The sequence below is a fragment of the Bombina bombina genome, chromosome 1, assembly GCF_027579735.1.
Source record: "Bombina bombina isolate aBomBom1 chromosome 1, aBomBom1.pri, whole genome shotgun sequence".
Lineage (NCBI taxonomy): Eukaryota > Metazoa > Chordata > Amphibia > Anura > Bombinatoridae > Bombina > Bombina bombina.
The window spans coordinates 1,335,352,094-1,335,372,788 of record NC_069499.1 but is presented as its reverse complement, the minus strand read 5'-3'; the positions used below and the strand labels follow the sequence as shown (position 1 = coordinate 1,335,372,788).

The window sequence follows — 20,695 nt, the reverse complement described above, 5'->3', positions numbered from 1 at the left end:
AACACACGGAGTGTATACTCCTTTTACTCAGGACTCCACAGCAGAAAGAGCCCTCTACAAGATGATTGGCATGGAATAGGCTAAGGGGGACCGAAGCCCTGTAAAAGAGACTCATTCTCGAGACTGTTAAGCTGGACATAACCTGGGGAGTATCCCTAATACTATTGCAGGATGCCGCTATTAGATCAGGGCTGGGTGAATGATAAAAATCTGTTATACACAAGCTAATTTTGCTGTGGAGTTATGACTGTTTTATATGCATTGTTTAATTGTCTCGCTTAACTCTTTGGCTCTAGCACATCATTTGCATTTATTGGCTGCAGGGGTTTTAAAGTTTATGTCACTCATATGTTTTCTATGTTTTAGGTAAGCTGTTCTTTTGTCATTTATGTTACATAAATCGTCTATCTAACACAAGCTAGGTCTGTCTTATAGAAATATCATACTACTTTGAGGAGGTCTACCAGCTGGGTAAATATTCCCCTATACATCACTATAACCAGTTAAATTTGGTGGAGTACATTAACCCATTCCCATAGCAATAACTATATCCTCTCATGAGTGGGGTTGAGGGGGTTGTACTCCTAAATGTTAGCTAACAATGAGCTGGGTACATGTTTAAACCTCTGATAGATTATTACAGTCCCTTGTAGCATCTTCGCTCCAATCTGAAATATATTGAAATAGTAGGAGGCCTTAGAGCAGCCGTGCTTAATCCCTGAGCAATTATGCATAGAGCACAGTGCTCCCCTATATATATATATACATATATATATATATATATATATATGATCCATGAGGGGTTACTTCATCTTATTTTATGGTGATGGTGTGCTGTCTGCGGCCAGGATGGCACATCAAAAGTATATTCTAAACGCCTCTAAAATATTAACATGTGTAGCTATGGATCTGTAGATAGGGGTGTGTATTCTATTGAAACCTTATGCTTTCTAATCTAGCTGTGATAATATGTGTTCATATTAGAAATCACCTACTCTAATGCATCTATGTTGAAATTTGCCTATACACTGATTTTAGATAGACATATTGGATTATATTCCCCGTATCTCTGTACTTTGTAATGAGGCCCTGCTATACCTACTCCCCCACAACTACCTAAACCATTCACAACGATGGTTCCCTTATCAATTTATCAATATAGCTCAATTTAAGGGTTTTATATAAGTTTTTCAGTTTTCCCAATTGATCTAAACCCTATAAAAACATAAAATAGAGATTATTTCCTAGAGATCCATAAGTGGTCTCCATATCTTCAGAAGTTACCTTCCTTGATTATGTTTAATATTTTATAAGGGCCCAAGAGTGGCCTTTTAGGTTATTCTGAAGGTACAGAGCTTTCTTGGCACTAACTTTGTTATCAAATTTGTGTCTGTATTGGCATATACCCACATTTTATTTAAATAATCTAACAACTGTTAGTTGAATATGTGGAAATCATTTGTCTGTAAAACCTTTGACATGTTTACGTTGTTTGCCTTTTGATGAATCTCAATAAAAAAACAACAACTATATATTGTACTATTCCAAGTTTATATACAACAATCCAATAGAATAATGTAATGTTTGAAAACATAGCAGGTTTTCCCAAGAGATGTAAGAATGTCAAAACATTAGAAGTAAAACTAAAAGAGTAGAGATGTAAACGTCAGTGAACTAACAGATAAACCCATACCTACGTTGCTTTAAAAAAACTTAAAAATCTGAAAAACCATAAAGCCCAGCACAGATTATTCCCTTTGTCACCATCTAGAGCTATAAAGCATTGTCCCAAAACTGCTGCCATATAGTTTTTCAGACATGTGCACACCTAGGTGTGTTCGAAAGCAAACTATACCATGAGATTGAGGTAAATTTAAAAATCTAAAGAAAATTGGATATGCTCTATCTGAATCATGAGAGAGAAAATAATGTGATTCATGTTCCTTTAAAGGGACACTGAACCCAAATGTTTTCTTTCGCGATTCATATAGAGCATGCAATTTTAAGCAACTTTCTAATTTACTCCTATTATCAAATTTTCTTCATTCTCTTGGTATCTTTATTTGAAATGCAAGAATGTAAGTTTAGATGCCGGCCCATTTTTGGTGAATAACCTGGGTTATTCTTGCTGATTGGTGGATAAATTCATCCACCAATAAAAAAAGTGCTGTCCAGAGTACTGAACCAAAAAAAAAAAAAGAAGCTTAGATGCATTTTTTTTTTCTAATAAAGATAGCAAGTGAACAAAGAAAAATCAATAATAGGAGTAAATTTGAAAGTTGCTTAAAATTGCATGCTCTATCTGAATCAAGAAAGAAAAATTTACACATTGGCTTTTAGAACCTGAAAATAGTTTATGCCTTGAAATTAATTTTGAGCACACCAACAGCATTTTAGGAAATGTTTCTTAATTTCCTTAGGAGCAGTAATACATTTTTCTATTATGTGGTCACTGTAAATTGACTTTCAACATTATATTACACGTTTCTTCATTTAGTATAATAATCAGTACAATTTTATATTATTTTATGTCTAAAAAATACAAGTTCTTTATCTATTGCAATCAAACCTTGATTTTGTTGATCATTATCACCTCATCCAAGAGTAAAAATAAAAACCTACAGATCACCCTTTAGTAGCTGTGAATAATCTAAAATGTACCATCCTTGATTCTCTACATTGTTTGATGTACAGTACTCCCCAAGCCACTTCCACAGAGAAATGTAGCTTCTTTACAAATAAAAGCTCATTAAGATCATCTCGCGACTGGTTTACATTGGCTTCTAAAGCCATGTATGGGTTGCCTTGTGCTGTCGACCTGTCTTATACGTTATACGAATTCATCTCTTTTCCTCCTCCAAACTTACAGTGAATTTTTCCATGTCAAGTTGGACAGTGTGTAGAGTGCACCTTTCTAAGCCCTGAAATACAATAAAGAATTAGTGAACAAAGGATTCATATAAATATATATATATATATACATACATATATATATATATATATATATACCGTTAATTTCTTCACTGTACTGTTTATAATTGGAAATCCTAGAGGTAAATGCCAATTTGCTTGTTCTATCTCAGATAACGGATTTGGTAAATCAGCAGAAATTAACATATGGACTCCACAATTGAGTTAATAGTTATCCTTTATTATTAAATTAAATACATTGCAGTCAGTATGGAAGTGCAAAGCTGATATGTTGCATAAGGGCACCTGATCTACATTGTATGTTGCCAACTGCATCATCAAAGTGTTTGTTCGGGTGACAAAGCAGGGACGCTGTGGAATATTCTATAATTGGGATATTTCTAGTAGTAAATCAAAAAGACTAGCTCTCCACAAACTCCTGGGCTCCAGGCCTAGGCTGCACATGTCTTATCAACTAAGCTGAAAGCAACCTGCTAAACAAATGGCCTAATAGTTCATGATTGTAGGAAATTTTCAATTGTTAACGTGATGGTAAACTTTAGCTTATCAAATGCCATATATGAAATCTTTGCCAATAAAAAAGTATATGTGTACCTTTTTTTTTAATCTATATGCATATAGTAAAATTTCTATTACAATGTTATGCCGGTTCACTGGGATGAACTGACAATTCCAATGAACATCCAATCAGTGTGTGTGTGTGTGTGTGTGTGTCATATGACACTCTTGAAGTCCAGCCCTTAGGAAACCTAAGTAGAGAGTCGATGGGACTGCTGTCTATGTCACAGCCTAGCCAAAAAAAGAAAATGAAGGGGACGGTGGAACAGAAGATACCAAGTAGGATTATGAATCTTGTATTATTATATATATATATATATATGAAAAGTGCTGCTCACGTAAACATGCATAGGTATAACAGAACAGTTGATAGAAATAAAAGCAAGATCCCACACTGATTATACGGTCTTTGTGATACGATATACTAACCTCATATCGATTGATGTAAAATAAAGTAAGTGGACACCCAAAAGGTGGATATTGAAGAGGACGCAAAGATATAAACTACATATGCATACATATATCTATGAATTCCATATGATGCTATTCTGAAAAGACCAAATAATCAGTGTGGGATCTTACTTTTATTTCTATGAACTGTTCTGTTATACCTATGCATGTTTAAGTGACCAGCGCTTTCCATGTCCTTTTTTTATCTGAAACTGTTAAAGGAGATATACGAGGAGTATCTCTTTACCTTTAGAAGAGCTGCAGGTTACATTTATATGTATAGTGAGAGTATCTGTATATAAGTATTCTTGACTGTGAATCATTGATTTTAGATACAGAAGTGTCCATTATTGTTAAATACAACATTTGGACGGTACAGATCAAACACTCTAGGACTATATTGTACCATATTGGGAGGGCTTTTAGACCTTAGGTTTTTTCACCTTGTCTGGGAATTCTACTTGTTTCTAATTTAATAAACATAAATATAAATATATACATACACACACATACATATACACATATATATATATATACATACACACACATACATATACACATATATATATATATACATACATACACATGCACATACATACACACACACACATATATATATACATACATACACACACACATACATACATTCACACTTTAAAATAATAATAATTATGTGGTTTTGCTTGTACACTAATATATTTTTCATTGCAACATTCTTAAAGCCTGAAATTTACCATCACTTTAAATATTGTGCTTTGGTATGCAAGCAGATATAATATAAAGAAGCATGTGTGTGTACAGAAAGTGATAGAATAAGGAAGCTACCTCATATACAAAAATAAACCTAAAGAAGCTTTTTTTCATATTTTTTTACTCTGCAGCTGATGTAACAAGTTATTGGAAACACATTAAGGAAAAACCTATTTTACAATACACTGTACTTTTGAGAATTATGTAACTGAAAATTTAAAAAATAAATATATAATATATTTAATATATTAATATACATTAAAGTGCTCGACAAATCTGTTTAAAAATTAGGAGCCAATAAGAATATTTAGGAGCCAGAGATATTTTTAGGAGTATAGCGCTGCAGAATCTGTTGGCGCTCTACAAATAACCGATAATAATAATAGGAGCCAGACAGTGGTAGTTGTGTATAGAAATATGGAGAATAACCCAAGAAGTTAGGAGCCAGGGTTAAAATTCTAGAAGCCAGTGGCTCCCAGGTTTGTTGAGCCCTGCGAATATATTTTAGAAAAGCGGGCAACATATGTAATGTAAGTCTATTACTCAGCAAGAACAAATAGTCCATACTTGTAGCACAATTGTGTGGCAAATGGTAAATAATAGGCCAAATAGAGAGTTCTAATGAGTCACAATATGTAAATGAGGACACTATAAAACACCCTATAAATAAAAAGTCGCACCTATTTTAGTTTAGTATAATTTAATTTTGTATTTGTACTATGCTGTTTTAGCTTGTAAAAAAGATGACAAAATTATGTTTCGGACTTTTTGATCATGTATATATGTAGAATACAGATGGTAAAATCCTTGTATATGTTTACATATATGTCAGATTTTATTCTATTGTGTCTGTTTTTTTATCATGGTCATATTTTTGTTTGTCCTAGGCATCAATAATTAATAAAGTTATAAAAAAAAAAAAAGGCCTTAGCAACCATTCTGACTTGTATTTACTAATATGTGACATACAAGACAGGGACAACTAGTACTTTCAAGATGGTTTAGAAATCCCAACTCTCCCTGAAGTTCAGGGAGTCTCCCTGATCCAATGTGGCCCAAATCCGGAAAACAAAATTTATGCTTACCTGATAAATTTATTTCTCTTGTGGTGTATCCAGTCCACGGATCATCCATTACTTGTGGGATAGTCTCCTTCCCAACAGGAAGCTGCAAGAGGATCACCCACAGCAGAGCTGTCTATATAGCTCCTCCTCTAACTGCCACTACCAGTCATTCGACCGAAGACAAGCAAGAGAAAGGAGAAACCATAGGGTGCAGTGGTGACTGAAGTTTAAAAATAAAACACACCTGCCTTAAAATGACAGGGCAGGCCGTGGACTGGATACACCACAAGAGGAATAAATTTATCAGGTAAGCATAAATTTTGTTTTCTGTTGAACAGAAGCCTCATTCTTAAAAGCCCATGTGGAAGCTACCGCTCTAGTAGAATGAGCTGTAATCCTTTCAGGAGGCTGCTGGCCAGCAGTCTCATAAGCTAAGCGTATTATACTCCTTAGCCAAAAAGAAAGAGAAGTTGCCGAAGCCTTTTGGCCTCTCCTCTGTCCAGAGTAGACAACAAACAATGCAGATGTTTGACGAAAATCTTTAGTAGCTTGTAAATAAAACTTTAAAGCACGAACCACGTCAAGATTGTGTAAAAGACGTTCCTTCTTTGAAGAAGGATTAGGACACAGTGACGGTACAACAATCTCCTGATTGATATTTTTATTAGATACCACCTTAGGTAGAAAACCAGGTTTGGTACGTAACACTACCTTATCGGAATGAAAAATGAGATAAGGAGAATCACATTGTAAAGCAGATAACTCCGAAACTATTCGAGCCGAGGAGATAGCTACTAAAAGCAAAACTTTCCAAGATAAGAGCTTAATATCTATTGAATGCACTATGTCCATTGCCGCTACCATTAAGCCGATTAATTCCATACACTGAGCCACTGAAGGGCGAGAAGTAGAAGGTTCAAACGGAACCCCTTGAAGAACCTTAAGAACTAAATTTAAACTCCAAGGCGGAGCAACAGGTTTAAACACAGGCTTAATTCTGACTAAAGCCTGCACGTCTGGAACCTCAGCCAGACGTTTGTGCAAAAGAATAGACAGAGCAGAAATCTGTCCCTTTAAGGAACTTGCTGACAAACCCTTCTCCAATCCATCTTGGGGAAAAGATAATATCCTAGGAATCCTGACCTTACTCCATGAGTAACCCTTGGATTCACACCAATGAAGATATTTACACCATATCTTATGATAGATTTTCCTGGTGACAGGCTTTCGCACCTGTATTAAGGTATCAATGACCGTCTCGGAGAAACCACGCTTTGATAAAATCAAGCGTTCAATCTCCAAGCAGTCAGCTGCAGAGAAATTAGATTTGGATGGTTGAAAGGACCCTGAAGTAGAAGGTCCTGTCTCAGAGGCAGAGTCCATGGTGGAAAAGATGACAAGTCCACCAGATCTGCATACCAAGTCCTGCGTGGCCACGCAGGTGCTATCAAAATCACTGATGCTCTCTCCTGCTTGACCTTGGCAATCAGACGAGGGAGCAGAGGAAACGGTGGAAACACATAAGCCAGGCTGAAGGACCAAGGTGCTGCTAGAGCATCTATCAGCGCTGCCTTGGGATCCCTGGACCTGGATCCGTAACAAGGAAGCTTGGCGTTCTGGTGAGACACCATGAGATCTAGTTCTGGTTTGCCCCAACGTTGAATCAACTGTGCAAACACCTCCGGATGGAGCTCCCACTCCCCCGGATGAAAAGTCTGTCAACTTAGAAAATCTGCCTCCCAGTTCTCTACTCCTGGTATATGGATAGCTGATAGGTGGCAAGAGTGAATCTCTGCCCAACGAATTATCTTTGAAACCTCCAACATCGCTAGGGAACTCCTTGTTCCCCCTTGATGGTTGATGTAAGCTACAGTCGTGATGTTGTCCGACTGAAATCTGATGAACCTCACTGCCGCTAGCTGAGGCCAAGCCTGAAGAGCATTGAATATCGCTCTTAGTTCCAGAATGTTTATCGGAAGGAGAGCCTCCTCCTGAGTCCATGACCCCTGAGCCTTCAGAGAGTTCCAGACTGCCCCCCAGCCCAGAAGGCTGGCATCTGTTGTTACTATTGTCCAATCTGGCCTGCGGAAGGTCATACCTTTGGACAGATGGACTCGAGCTAGCCACCAGAGAAGAGAATCCCTGGTCTCTTGATCCAGATTTAGTAGAGGGGACAAATCTGTGTAATCCCCATTCCACTGACTGAGCATGCAGAGTTGCAGCGGTCTGAGATGTAGGCAGGCAAACGGCACTATGTCCATTGCCGCTACCATTAAGCCGATTAATTCCATACACTGAGCCACTGAAGGGCGAGAAGTAGAATAAAGAAAACGGCAGGAATTTAGAAGTTTTAACAACCTGGCCTCTCTCAGGTAAATCCTCATTTCTACAGAATCTATCAGAGTTCCCAGGAAGGAAACTCTTGTGAGAGGGGATAGAGAACTCTTCTTTTCGTTCACTTTCCACCCATGAGACCTCAGGAATGCCAGAACAATGTCCGTATGGGACTTGGCAATTTGGAAATTCGACGCCTGTATCAGAATGTCGTCTAAGTAAGGGGCTACTGCTATGCCCCGTGGCCTTAGGACCGCCAGAAGTGACCCCAGAACCTTTGTAAAGATTCTTGGTGCTGTAGCTAACCCAAAGGGAAGAGCCACAAACTGGTAATGCCTGTCTAGGAAGGCAAACCTGAGAAACTGATGATGATCTTTGTGTATCGGAATGTGAAGATAAGCATCCTTTAAGTCCATGGTAGTCATGTATTGACCCTCCTGGATCATAGGTAGGATGGTTCGAATAGTCTCCATCTTGAAAGATGGGACCCTGAGAAATTTGTTTAGGATCTTGAGATCTAAGATTGGTCTGAAGGTTCCCTCTTTCTTGGGAACCACAAATAGATTTGAATAGAATCCTTGCCCCTGTTCCTCCTTTGGAACTGGGTGGATCACTCCCATAACTAGGAGGTCTTGAACACAATGTAAGAATGCCTCTCTCTTTATCTGGTCTGCAGACAATTGTGAAAGGTGAAATCTTCCTTTTGGGGAAGAAGCTTTAAAGTCCAGAAGATATCCCTGGGACACAATTTCCAATGTCCAGGGATCCTGGACATCCCTTGCCCAAGCCTGGGCGAAGAGAGAAAGTCTGCCCCCTACTAGATCCGTTACCGGATTGGGGGCCAATCTTTCATGCTGTCTTAGAGGCAGCAGCAGGCTTCTTGGCCTGTTTACCTTTGTTCCAAGCCTGGTTAGGTCTCCAGACCAGCTTGGACTGGGCAAAATTTCCCTCTTGTTTTGTATTAGAGGAAGATGATGCTGCGCTCGTCTTAAAGTTTCGAAAGGCACGAAAATTAGTTTGTTTGGTCCTTAATTTGTTAGACCTATCCTGAGGAAGGGCATGACCTTTTCCTCCAGTAATATCAGAAATGATCTCCTTCAGTCCAGGCCCGAATAGGGTCTGCCCCTTGAAGGGAATTTTGAGAAGCTTAGACTTTGATGTAACGTCAGCTGACCAGGATTTAAGCCATAGCGCCCTACGCGCCTGAATAGCAAAACCTGCGTTCTTAGAAGTTAGTTTAGTTAAATGAACAACGGCGTCAGAAACAAATGAATTGGCTAGCTTAAGCGCTTTAAGCTTGTCAAGTATATCTGCCAATGGAGTTTCTACCTGTAAGGCCTCTTCCAGAGACTCAAACCAGAAGGCCGCAGCAGCAGTGACCGGGGCAATGCATGCAAGAGGCTGGAGAATAAAACCTTGTTGAATAAACATTTTCTTAAGGTAACCCTCTAACTTTTTATCCATTGGATCTAGGAAAGCACAACTGTCCTCGACGGGGATAGTTGTACGCTTAGCTAGGGTAGAAACTGCTCCCTCCACCTTAGGGACCGTTTGCCATAAGTCCCGTGTAGCGGCATCTATTGGAAACATTTTCTTAAAAATAGGAGGGGGAGAGAACGGTACGCCTGGTCTATCCCATTCCTTAGTAATAATTTCTGAAAACCTTTTAGGTATTGGAAAAACATCAGTGTAAATTGGTACTGCATAGTATTTATCCAATCTACACAATTTCTCTGGCACTATAATGGTGTCACAGTCATCCAGAGTAGCTAAAACCTCCCTGAGCAACACGCGGAGGTGTTCAAGCTTAAATTTAAATGTTGAAATATCAGAATCAGGTTGAAGCATCTTCCCTGAGTCAGAAAAATCACCCACAGAAAGAAGCTCTCCTGCCTCAGCTTCTGCATATTGTGAGGGGATATCAGACACAGCTACTAAAGCGTCAGAGTGCTCTGTATTTTTTCTAGCCCCAGAGCTGTCTCGCTTTCCTTGTAACCCTGGTAGTTTGGACAATACCGCTGTAAGGGTATGATCCATAACTGCCGCCATGTCTTGTAAAGTAAACGCCATGGGCGCGCTAGATGTACTTGGCGCCTCTTGAGCGGGTATCCTCTGGTGATACATTTTTTAAAGATAGAATATGATCTTTATAACTTAAAGTAAAATCAGTACATTTGGTACACATTCTAAGAGGGGGTTCCACAATGACTTCTAAACATAATGAACAAGGAGTTTCCTCTATGTCAGACATGTTTAAACAGACTAGCAATGAGACCAGCAAGCTTGGAAAACACTTTGATAAATGTAAACAAGCAAAAAATAAAAACGGTACTGTGCCTTTAAGAGAAACAAATTTTGTCAGAAATTGAAAAACAGTGATAAAAAGCAGTAAATCTTACAAAATTTTTACAGTGTGTATAATAGACTAACAGAGCATTGCACCCACTTGCAAATGGATGATTAACCCCTTAGTTTCAAAACCGGATCAAAAAACGATATAAACGTTTTTTAACAGTCACAACAAACTGCCACAGCTCTGCTGTGGCCCTACCTGCCCATATAATGACTTTGAAAGGTACAAAAACCCTTTAGAGAGGTCCTAAGTGTTCAGGGGACTCCTTCAGGGAAACTGGATGTCTCAAGCTGCAAAATCTAATGCGCATTTAGGCGCTAAAATAGGCCCCTCCCAACCTGTATTGACAGTGAGATGGCCTAACAAAACTATCCCTAGGCAAAATCTAGCCAGCCATGTGGAAAAAACTGGGCCCCAATAAAGTTTTATCACCAATATGTATAAAAAAACGTTTAAACACTTCCAGCAAACGTTTTATGTTTCAGTAATGTGAGAAAGTAATAAGAATATTACCTTTTACAGCAAGCATGATACTAGTCGTTATTAAAGGGACTTTAAACACTTGTCATTAGGTTGTTGTTTTTTTTTTATTCATAATGTTTCTTTTGGTTTTTTAAATGCAATTCGCTATTTATTTTTATTATATGTTTACTTTTTTTTTTCTTTTTTTACATTTATTTCACTTTCTGACCTCTCCGTGCAGACATGGCAGAAAGTTATGTAGACAAACCCAGAAGTCTCTGCTTTGCTGTGAGCGCGCACGTATGTAGACAGCACACTGAGCACAGCATAACTAAAACTACTGCTGCTGTAAAGTTTGCAGCGATTATCTTAGTGTTTTTCCCTAAATAGTATCTTTTGAACTGGCCTCATCTGTAAGCTAATAATTCATTATCATTTTTAAAACCAAAATGTATTTACTCATTTTTAATCATACTTGTAGTGCGAGTGAAAGAGGGACCGCCCAACACACTGCTCAGGGAGACAGCTGCTGTCTCATAAATATACTCTTATCTTTTACCCCTCTGTTTTTTCTATCCAAGCTTCCGGAGTCCCGCTCAGTTTATTGCACATCTTATGCAGCTCACGCTCTCTATGCACCTCAGGTTATGTGACATTATAAAATTGATGTACATAGAACAGAACACTGTGGCTGACCTCTACATACTCGTAACACAAAACAAATAAAGAATTCCCTTCCCCTACACTATCTTTTAGGATCTTTGGAATGCCTGCTAAATAGACAAACCACTGATGCTGTCACATAACCTGAAGTGCAGAGAGCGTGAGCTCTATAAGATGTGCAATAAACTGAGTGGGACTCCGGAAGCTTGGATAGAAAAAACAGAGGGGTAAAAGATAAAAGTATATTTATGAGACAGCAGCTGTCTCCCTGAGCAGTGTGTTGGGCGGTCCCTCTTTCACTCGCACTACAACAAGTATGATTAAAAAATAGAGTAAATACATTTTGGTTTTAAAAATGATAATGAATTATTAGCTTACAGATGAGGCCAGTTCAAAAGATACTATTTAGGGAAAAACACTAAGATAATCGCTGCAAACTTTACAGCAGCAGTAGTTTTAGTTATGCTGTGCTCAGTGTGCTGTCTACATACGTGCGCGCTCACAGCAAAGCAGAGACCTCTGGGTTTGTCTACATAACTTTCTGCCATGTCTGCACGGAGCGGTCAGAAAGTGAAATAAATGTAAAAAAAGAAAAAAAAAAGTAAACATATAATAAAAATAAATAGCGAATTGCATTTAAAAAAACAAAAGAAACATTATGAATAAAAAAAAAAAAAACAACCTAATGACAAGTGTTTAAAGTCCCTTTACTTTGTATGCGCATGCAAGTGAAGAAGGGAGGGCGCATTGAGTATTGCATAGAACGTGCGTTACAACATGTCAGCCAGCACCGCATTCAGTAGGCGGTGGTTTAGGGGTATTATTGAAAATAAAAAAAAAATGTGCAGATGCTAAATAAAGAAATAAAGAAAGAAATAATATATTAAACAAAGCAAAATAGATTAAAAAAAATTATAATTACATTAAAACAGATGGTGTTTAGGGTCCCTTTAAATCACTGTAATCAGGCTTACCTTAAATAAATCCGGTATTAACAGCATTTTCTAGCATATTCATTTCTCTAGAAAAATTTAAACTGCACATACCTCATAGCAGGAGACCCTGCACGCCATTCCCCCAGCTGAAGTTATCTCTCTCTTCAGTTATGTGTGAGAACAGCAATGGGTCTTAGTTACAACCTGCTAAGATCATCAAAGACCACAGGCAGACTCTTCTTCTACTTTCTGCCTGAGGCTAAAATAGTACAACTCCGGTACCATTTGAAAATAAGATAAACTAAATAAAAACACCACATCTCTAGCTACTTCCTATCTTGTCGAGAGCTGCAAGAGAATGACTGGTAGTGGCAGTTAGAGGAGGAGCTATATAGACAGCTCTGCTGTGGGTGATCCTCTTGCAGCTTCCTGTTGGGAAGCAGAATATCCCTCAAGTAATGGATGATCCGTGGACTGGATACACCTTACAAGAGAAAAGTGTTTATTTAAGGAATGCCTTTAGTTGCTGGGACATTATAGAACCCTTAAAGCATGCATCAGTAACCAAAAAGCCCCCCTGATTTTAATAAAATTAAACACACAAATACTATCTTATTTACTGCACGTAATTAAACTTTGTATTCTAAAATATTTAAGCATTCAACAAGCGTACGATCACTGAAAAATAGGTTTGTTGTATGTGGTTGTGCAATAAAGCTACTTATTTTTAATGTAACTTTAGTGGGAAGCTACTTTAATGATAAGTCTCTATCTTATTTAGCGTTTCAAGGTGTCCAATATATAACTGGGAGGGGTGAAGCCACCTCACTGAAATTAGTTTTTGCAGGTTGGGATGTCTGTAATAGGGTTTGTACTGCTGTGGTTATAATTTATTGCTCATCTTATTTGGTCAACAGTGATTTTCAAAGTAATTTTAAACCATTACTGTATATGAGATATTAGTTTGTTTTGATTAAAGATACATGATGCCCAAATGTTTAAGAACTTGAAAATGATGCAGAATAGCTGTAAAAACATAAATTATACTTACCTGATAATTTCCTTTTCTTCTGATGGAAAGAGTCCACAACTGCATTCATTACTTTTGGGAAATAAGAACCTGGCCACCAGGAGGAGGCAAAGGCTTAAATACTCCTCCCACTCCCCTCATCCCCCAGTCATTCTGCCGAGGAACAAGGAACAGAAGAAAAAACAGGATGAAAGGTGCCAGAAGAATAATAAGGACGCCCCACATAAAATTATGGGTGGGGAACTGTGGACTCTTTCCATCAGAAGAAAAAGAAATGATCAGGTAAGCATAATTTATGTTTTTCTTCTTAAATGGAAAGAGTTCACAGCTGCATTCATTACTTTTGGGAAAACAATACCCAAGCTATAGAGGACACTGAATTCCAAGGCGGGAGGGTACAATAGGCGGCCCATACTGAGGGCACCAGGCCTGAACCTCTACCCAATAAAAAAACCCGCTTCGTCTGAAGCCGAGAAAATTTGAAGAGGAAAAACCCCAATGACAATGACTCGCAGTTAGTCCAGAAGCCAAACTAGAGACTGCAAACGGACTGAGCCAACAGTCCTCTAGGAGACACCGTCACTCAACAAACAGTCTCCCACCACTCATCTCCACAAATGAAGGAGACACCAGCTGAAACCCCCAAGGGAACAAGGCAAAGGAGAACCAAGGAAACCAAAATGTCCCCTAAGACAAAAAAGAACACCTCCAAGAGTGAGCCCAGCTCACAGAGACCGAAAGGGGCCCAAACAGGAAAAGGAGGCCACGCCTATACCAAGCGAAACCCGGGGTAAGACCGGGCACAGAGACAGAACAGACGTCTCTCTAACACCCTGCAAGCACGGAATGCAACTGAAGAGGCAAAGTCCTCCCAGTGTCTGACCACATTATACCAAAGCATTCGACCATGAAAAAGTGTGTAATACACCCAGGTGAAAAACACCAAGTTTGAGAACACAGAGTCCATAACAGGACGACACAGAGGGTACTTGCGAGGAAGAAGAAGCAGTCAAGCAAGAAACAGACCGCAAAAGCAATGCCCAGACAGAGGGCACACTCCAGGCAACCTAAGTCGCCGGACCTACACACAGGTCCCTAAAAAGGGGAACAAAAAAACTAAATTGAGGCCCCCCGAGAAGGAGAGTATACCCTCAGAACCTGAAGGAAGAGTAAACCCTCTTCTGAAATCAATGGAGCAAGTTGAAAGGAAAATTTATACCCTAGCAGACTGAGCTAACAGGATAGACTCAACAAAGCTCACACATCCAGAGGAGACTGCAACCCGAACGCAGCGCCTTACACCGCTCGGCCATCCTGACCTGCAGACCCACACCTAGCTGGACCAACCCAGCCTCAGGGATCCAAGACAGGGGAACAAAAGAATCCCGAAAGAAGTACAGGAACGAGCGTAAGGATAGCACAGCCATCCCCACAGAGTACAAGTACAACCCAACTCTGAAAACAGACAACAAGGCCATAGACCCAAGGATCTATCAAAATAAAGGTCCAACAAGTCTTCTTGGAGCCAGCAAGACCCAAGGGGGAACCAATCCCACCTTTCCGCCTCCCATCTAGGAGAAGCCCTAGGCAAGGACTCTATCTCCATAGGGAGTAGAATATCCCCTAAAGAAAAGGGATGATGCTGGAAGGGCAACAACTGTCCTCATGGCCCGAAGTCCCCGGCTAATGGGAAGAGAAATTCCCAACACAGATGTCCTAGCAAAGGACGACCCCCCTACAAGTAGCTTGCCAAGCAGAGGCACAGCCAACCTATGCGCCTGCAGAGCAGGGAATCCACGGGAACACTGGCAAGCTGATCAGGGGAATGCAACCCTAAGGCGCACCAGAAATTGGACATCCAGCACCAGCAGCTGGGTATGAACAAACAACCCTTGAGGCGCAAGCCACACAGCTAACCATCAGATGACCTGGGCTTCTCTGTGGCAAAGAGTAAAAAATACTCAGAAAAACCTGGCCAACCATGACCAGGTTAGGTAGATGGAGCAAGGACATAGCCCCAATTCCCAACCGTGGAACACCCCTGAGATCCAAGATTCCAAAACCACCCAAAACTGGGTCAGGAAAAAGGCCAAGCAAAGCTTCAGCAACCAGAAGTCTCAGGGAGAAAAAACAGAATTTATGCTTACCTGATAAATTACTTTCTCCAACAGTGTGTCCGGTCCATGGCGTCATCCATTACTTGTGGGAAATATTCTCTTCCCCAACAGGAAATGGCAAAGAGCACAGCAAAAGCTGCCCATATAGCCCCTCCTCAGGCTCCGCCCCCCAGTCATTCGACCGCCGGTTAGGAGAAAAAAAGGAGAAACTATAGGGTGCCGTGGTGACTGTAGTGTATAGAGAAAGAAATTTTTCAAACCTGATTAAAAAACCAGGGCGGGCCGTGGACCGGACACACCGTTGGAGAAAGTAATTTATCAGGTAAGCATAAATTCTGTTTTCTCCAACATTGGTGTGTCCGGTCCACGGCGTCATCCATTACTTGTGGGAACCAATACCAAAGCTTTAGGACACGGATGAAGGGAGGGAGCAAATCAGGTTACCTAAACGGAAGGCACCACAGCTTGCAAAACCTTTCTCCCAAAAATAGCCTCCGAAGAAGCATAAGTATCAAATTTGTAGAATTTGGCAAAAGTGTGCAGAGAAGACCAAGTCGCTGCCTTACATATCTGATCAACAGAAGCCTCGTTCTTGAAGGCCCATGTGGAAGCCACAGCCCTAGTAGAGGGAGCTGTGATTCGTTCAGGAGGCTGCCGTCCGGCAGTCTCATAAGCCAATCGGATAATGCTTTTCAGCCAGAAAGAAAGAGAGGTAGCAGTAGCTTTTTGTCCTCTCCTCTTACCAGAGTAAACGACAAACAAAGATGAGGTTTGTCTAAAATCCTTTGTTGCTTCTAAATAGAACTTTAAAGCACGAACTACATCTAAATTGTGTAACAAACGTTCCTTCTTTGAAACTGGATTTGGACACAGAGAAGGAACAACTATTTCCTGGTTAATATTCTTGTTGGAAACAACTTTTGGAAGAAAACCAGGCTTAGTACACAAAATGACCTTATCTGAATGGAACACCAGATAGGGTGGATCACACTGCAAAGCAGATAATTCAGAAACTCTTCTAGCAGAAGAAATAGCAACCAAAAACAGAACTTTCCAAGATAGTAACTTGATATCTATGGAATGTAAAGGTTCAAACGGAACCCCTTGAAGAACTGAAAGAACTAAATTTAGACTCCAAGGAGGAGTCATGGGTCTGTAAACAGGCTTGATTCTGACCAAAGCCTGTACAAAAGCTTGTACATCTGGCACAGCTGCCAGTCGTTTGTGTAACAAGACAGATAAAGCAGAAATCTGTCCTTTTAGAGAACTCGCTGACAACCCTTTATCCAAACCTTCTTGGAGAAAGGAAAGAATCTTAGGAATTTTAATCTTACTCCAGGAGAATCCCTTGGATTCACACCAACAGATATATTTTTTCCATATTTTATGGTAAATCTTTCTAGTCACAGGTTTTCTGGCTCCAGAGTATCTATCACTGAATTTGAAAACCCACGCTTGGATAAAATCAAGCGTTCAATTTCCAAGCAGTCAGCTGCAGAGAGACTAGATTTGGATGTTCGAATGGACATTGTACTAGAAGATCCTGTCTCAAAGGTAGCTTTCATGGTGGAGCCGATGACATATTCACCAGGTCTGCATACCAAGTCCTGCGCGGCCACGCAGGAGCTATCAGAATCACCGAGACCTTCTCCTGTTTGATCCTGGCTACGAGCCTGGGAAGGAGAGGGAACGGTGGAAACGCATAAGCTAGGTTGAACGACCAAGGCGCCACTAATGCATCCACTAGAGTCGCCTTGGGATCCCTGGATCTGGACCCGTAGCAAGGAACCTTGAAGTTCTGACGAGACGCCATCAGATCCATGTCTGGAATGCCCCATAATTGAGTCAACTGGGCAAAAACCTCCGGGTGGAGTTCCCACTCCCCCGGATGGAAAGTCTGATGACTCAGATAATCCGCCTCCCAGTTGTCTACTCCTGGGATGTGAATTGCAGATAGATGGCAGGAGTGATCCTCCGCCCATTTGATGATCTTGGATACCTCTCTCATCGCCAAGGAACTCTTTGTTCCTCCCTGATGGTTGATGTAAGCTACAGTCGTCATGTTGTCTGACTGGAATCTTATGAATCCGGCCTTCGCTAGTGGAGGCCAAGACCGGAGAGCACTGAATATCGCTCTCAGTTCCAGGATGTTTATCGGGAGAAGAGACTCTTCCCGAGACCATAGACCCTGAGCTTTCAGGGAATCCCAGACCGCGCCCCAGCCTAATAGACTGGCGTCGGTCGTGACAATGACCCACTCTGGTCTGCGGAAACTCATTCCCTGAGACAGGTGATCCTGGGTCAACCACCAACGGAGTGAGTCTCTGGTCATCTGGTCTACTTGAATCTGTGGAGACAAGTCTGCATAGTCCCCATTCCACTGATTGAGCATGCACAGTTGTAATGGTCTTAGATGAATTCGAGCAAAAGGAACTATGTCCATTGCTGCAACCATCAATCCTACTACTTCCATGCACTGAGCTATGGAAGGCTGCAGAATAGAGTGAAGAACTTGACAAGCGTTTAGAAACTTTGTCTTTCTGACTTCTGTCAGGAAGATCTTCATTTCTAAAGAATCTATTATTGTTCCCAAAAAGGGAACTCTTGTTGATGGAGACAGGGAACTCTTTTCTATGTTCACCTTCCACCCGTGAGATCTGAGAAAGGCTAGAACAATGTCTGTATGAGCATTTGCCTTGGAAAGAGACGACACTTGAATTAGAATGTCGTCTAGATAAGGTGTCACTGCAATGCCCCTTGGTCTTAGAACCGCCAGAAGGGACCCTAGCACCTTTGTGAAAATTCTGGGAGCAGTGGCTAACCCGAATGGAAGAGCCACAAACTGATAATGTTTGTCCAGAAAGGCGAACCTTAGGAACTGATGATGATCCTTGTGGATAGGAATATGTAGGTACGCATCCTTTAAATCCACGGTAGTCATATATTGACCCTCCTGGATTGAAGGTAAAATTGTTCGAATGGTTTCCATTTTGAACGATGGAACTCTGAGAAATTTGTTTAGAATTTTTAAATCCAGAATTGGTCTGAAAGTTCCTTCTTTTTTGGGAACTACAAACAGGTTTGAGTAAAACCCCTGATCTTGTTCCACAGTTGGAACTGAGTGTATCACTCCCATCTTTAACAGGTCTTCTACACAATGTAAGAATGCCTGTCTCTTTATTTGGTCTGAAGATAAGCGAGACATGTGGAACCTTCCCCTTGGGGGCAGTTCCTTGAATTCTAGAAGATAACCCTGAGAGACTATTTCTAATGCCCAGGGATCCGGAACATCTCTTGCCCAAGCCTGAGCAAAGAGAGAGAGTCTGCCCCCTACTAGATCCGGTCCCGGATCGGGGGCTACCCCTTCCTGCTGTCTTGGTAGCAGCAGCAGGCTTCTTGGCCTGTTTACCCTTGTTCCAGCCTTGCATTGGTTTCCAAGCTGGTTTAGCCTGGGAAGCGTTACCCTCTTGTCTAGAGGCTGCAGAGTTAGAAGCCGGTCCGTTCCTGAAATTGCGAAAGGAACGAAAATTGGACTTATTCTTAGCCTTGAAAGGCCTATCCTGTGGGAGGGCATGGCCCTTCCCCCCAGTGATGTCTGAAATAATTTCTTTCAATTCTGGCCCAAAAAGGGTCTTACCTTTGAAAGGGATATTAAGCAATTTTGTCTTGGAAGATACATCCGCCGACCAAGACTTTAGCCAGAGCGCTCTGCGCGCCACAATTGCAAACCCTGAATTTTTTGCCGCTAATCTCGCTAATTGCAAAGCGGCATCTAAAATAAAGGAATTAGCTAACTTAAGTGCGTGAATTCTGTCCATGACTTCCTCATATGGAGTCTCCATATTAAGCGACTTTTCTAGTTCATCGAACCAGAAACACGCCGCCGTAGTGACAGGAATAATGCACGAAATTGGTTGGAGGAGGTAACCTTCATGAACAAAAATCTTTTTAAGCAAACCCTCCAATTTTTTATCCATAGGATCTTTGAAAGCACAATTGTCCTCAATGGGAATAGTTGTGCGTTTAGCTAGGGTAGAAACTGCCCCCTCAACCTTAGGGACTGTTTGCCATGTGTCCTTCCTTGGGTCGACCATGGGGAACAATTTCTTAAATATAGGAGGTGGGACAAAGGGTATGCCTGGTTTCTCCCACTCCTTATTCACTATGTCCGCCACCCTTTTAGGGATCGGAAAGGCATCAGGGTGCACCGGGACCTCTAAGAATTTGTCCATCTTGCACAATTTTTCTGGAATGACCAAAGAGTCACAATCATCCAGAGTAGATAGCACCTCCTTAAGTAATGCGCGGAGATGTTCTAACTTAAATTTAAACGTCACAACATCAGGTTCTGCCTGTTGAGAAATTCTTCCTGAATCTGAAAGTTCTCCCTCCGACAAACCCTCCCTCACTGCCACTTCTGACTGGTGTGAGGGTATGACAGATAAACTATCGTCAGCGCCTTCTTGCTCCACTGTATTTAAAACTGAGCAATCACGCTTTCTCTGAAATGCTGGCATTTTGGATAAAATATTAGCTATGGAATTATCCATTACTGCCGTTAATTGTTGCATAGTAACAAGCATTGGCGCGCTAGATGTACTAGGGGTCGCCTGCGTGGGCATAACTGGTGTTGACACAGAAGGAGAGGATGATGAACTATCCCCACTACCTTCATTTGAGGAATCATCTTGGGCAACCTTATTAAATGTGACAGTACTGTCCTTACTTTGTCTGGACGCCATGGCACAATTATCACATACATTTGAAGGGGGGACCACCTTGGCCTCCATACATACAGAACATGTTCTATCTGAAGGTACAGACATGTTAGACAGGCTTAAACAGGCTAATAATGCAAAAAAAAACGTTTTAAAACAAAACCGTTACTGTCTCTTTAAATGTTAAACAGAGCACACTTTATTTCTGAATGTGTGAAAAACTATGAAGGAAATATTCAATCTTTACCAAATTTTCACCACAGTGTCTTAATGCTTTAAAAGTATTGCACCCCAATTTCAAGCTTTTAACCCCTTAAATGAGGAAACCGG

The 20,695-nt window shown here is 40.7% G+C and overlaps 1 protein-coding gene across 1 annotated transcript in view; it reads right to left on the bottom strand.

The window, feature by feature from the left end:
- Positions 1-1,532: 1,532 nt before the first annotated feature.
- Positions 1,533-20,695, bottom strand: part of FCSK (fucose kinase) — a 234,822-nt gene continuing 215,659 nt past the window's right edge. Inside the window, exon 24 of the mRNA XM_053702250.1 lies at positions 1,533-2,921. Coding sequence (XP_053558225.1) covers positions 2,841-2,921 — 81 coding nt within the window. The 3' untranslated portion in view covers positions 1,533-2,840. The remainder of the gene's footprint in view (positions 2,922-20,695) is intronic.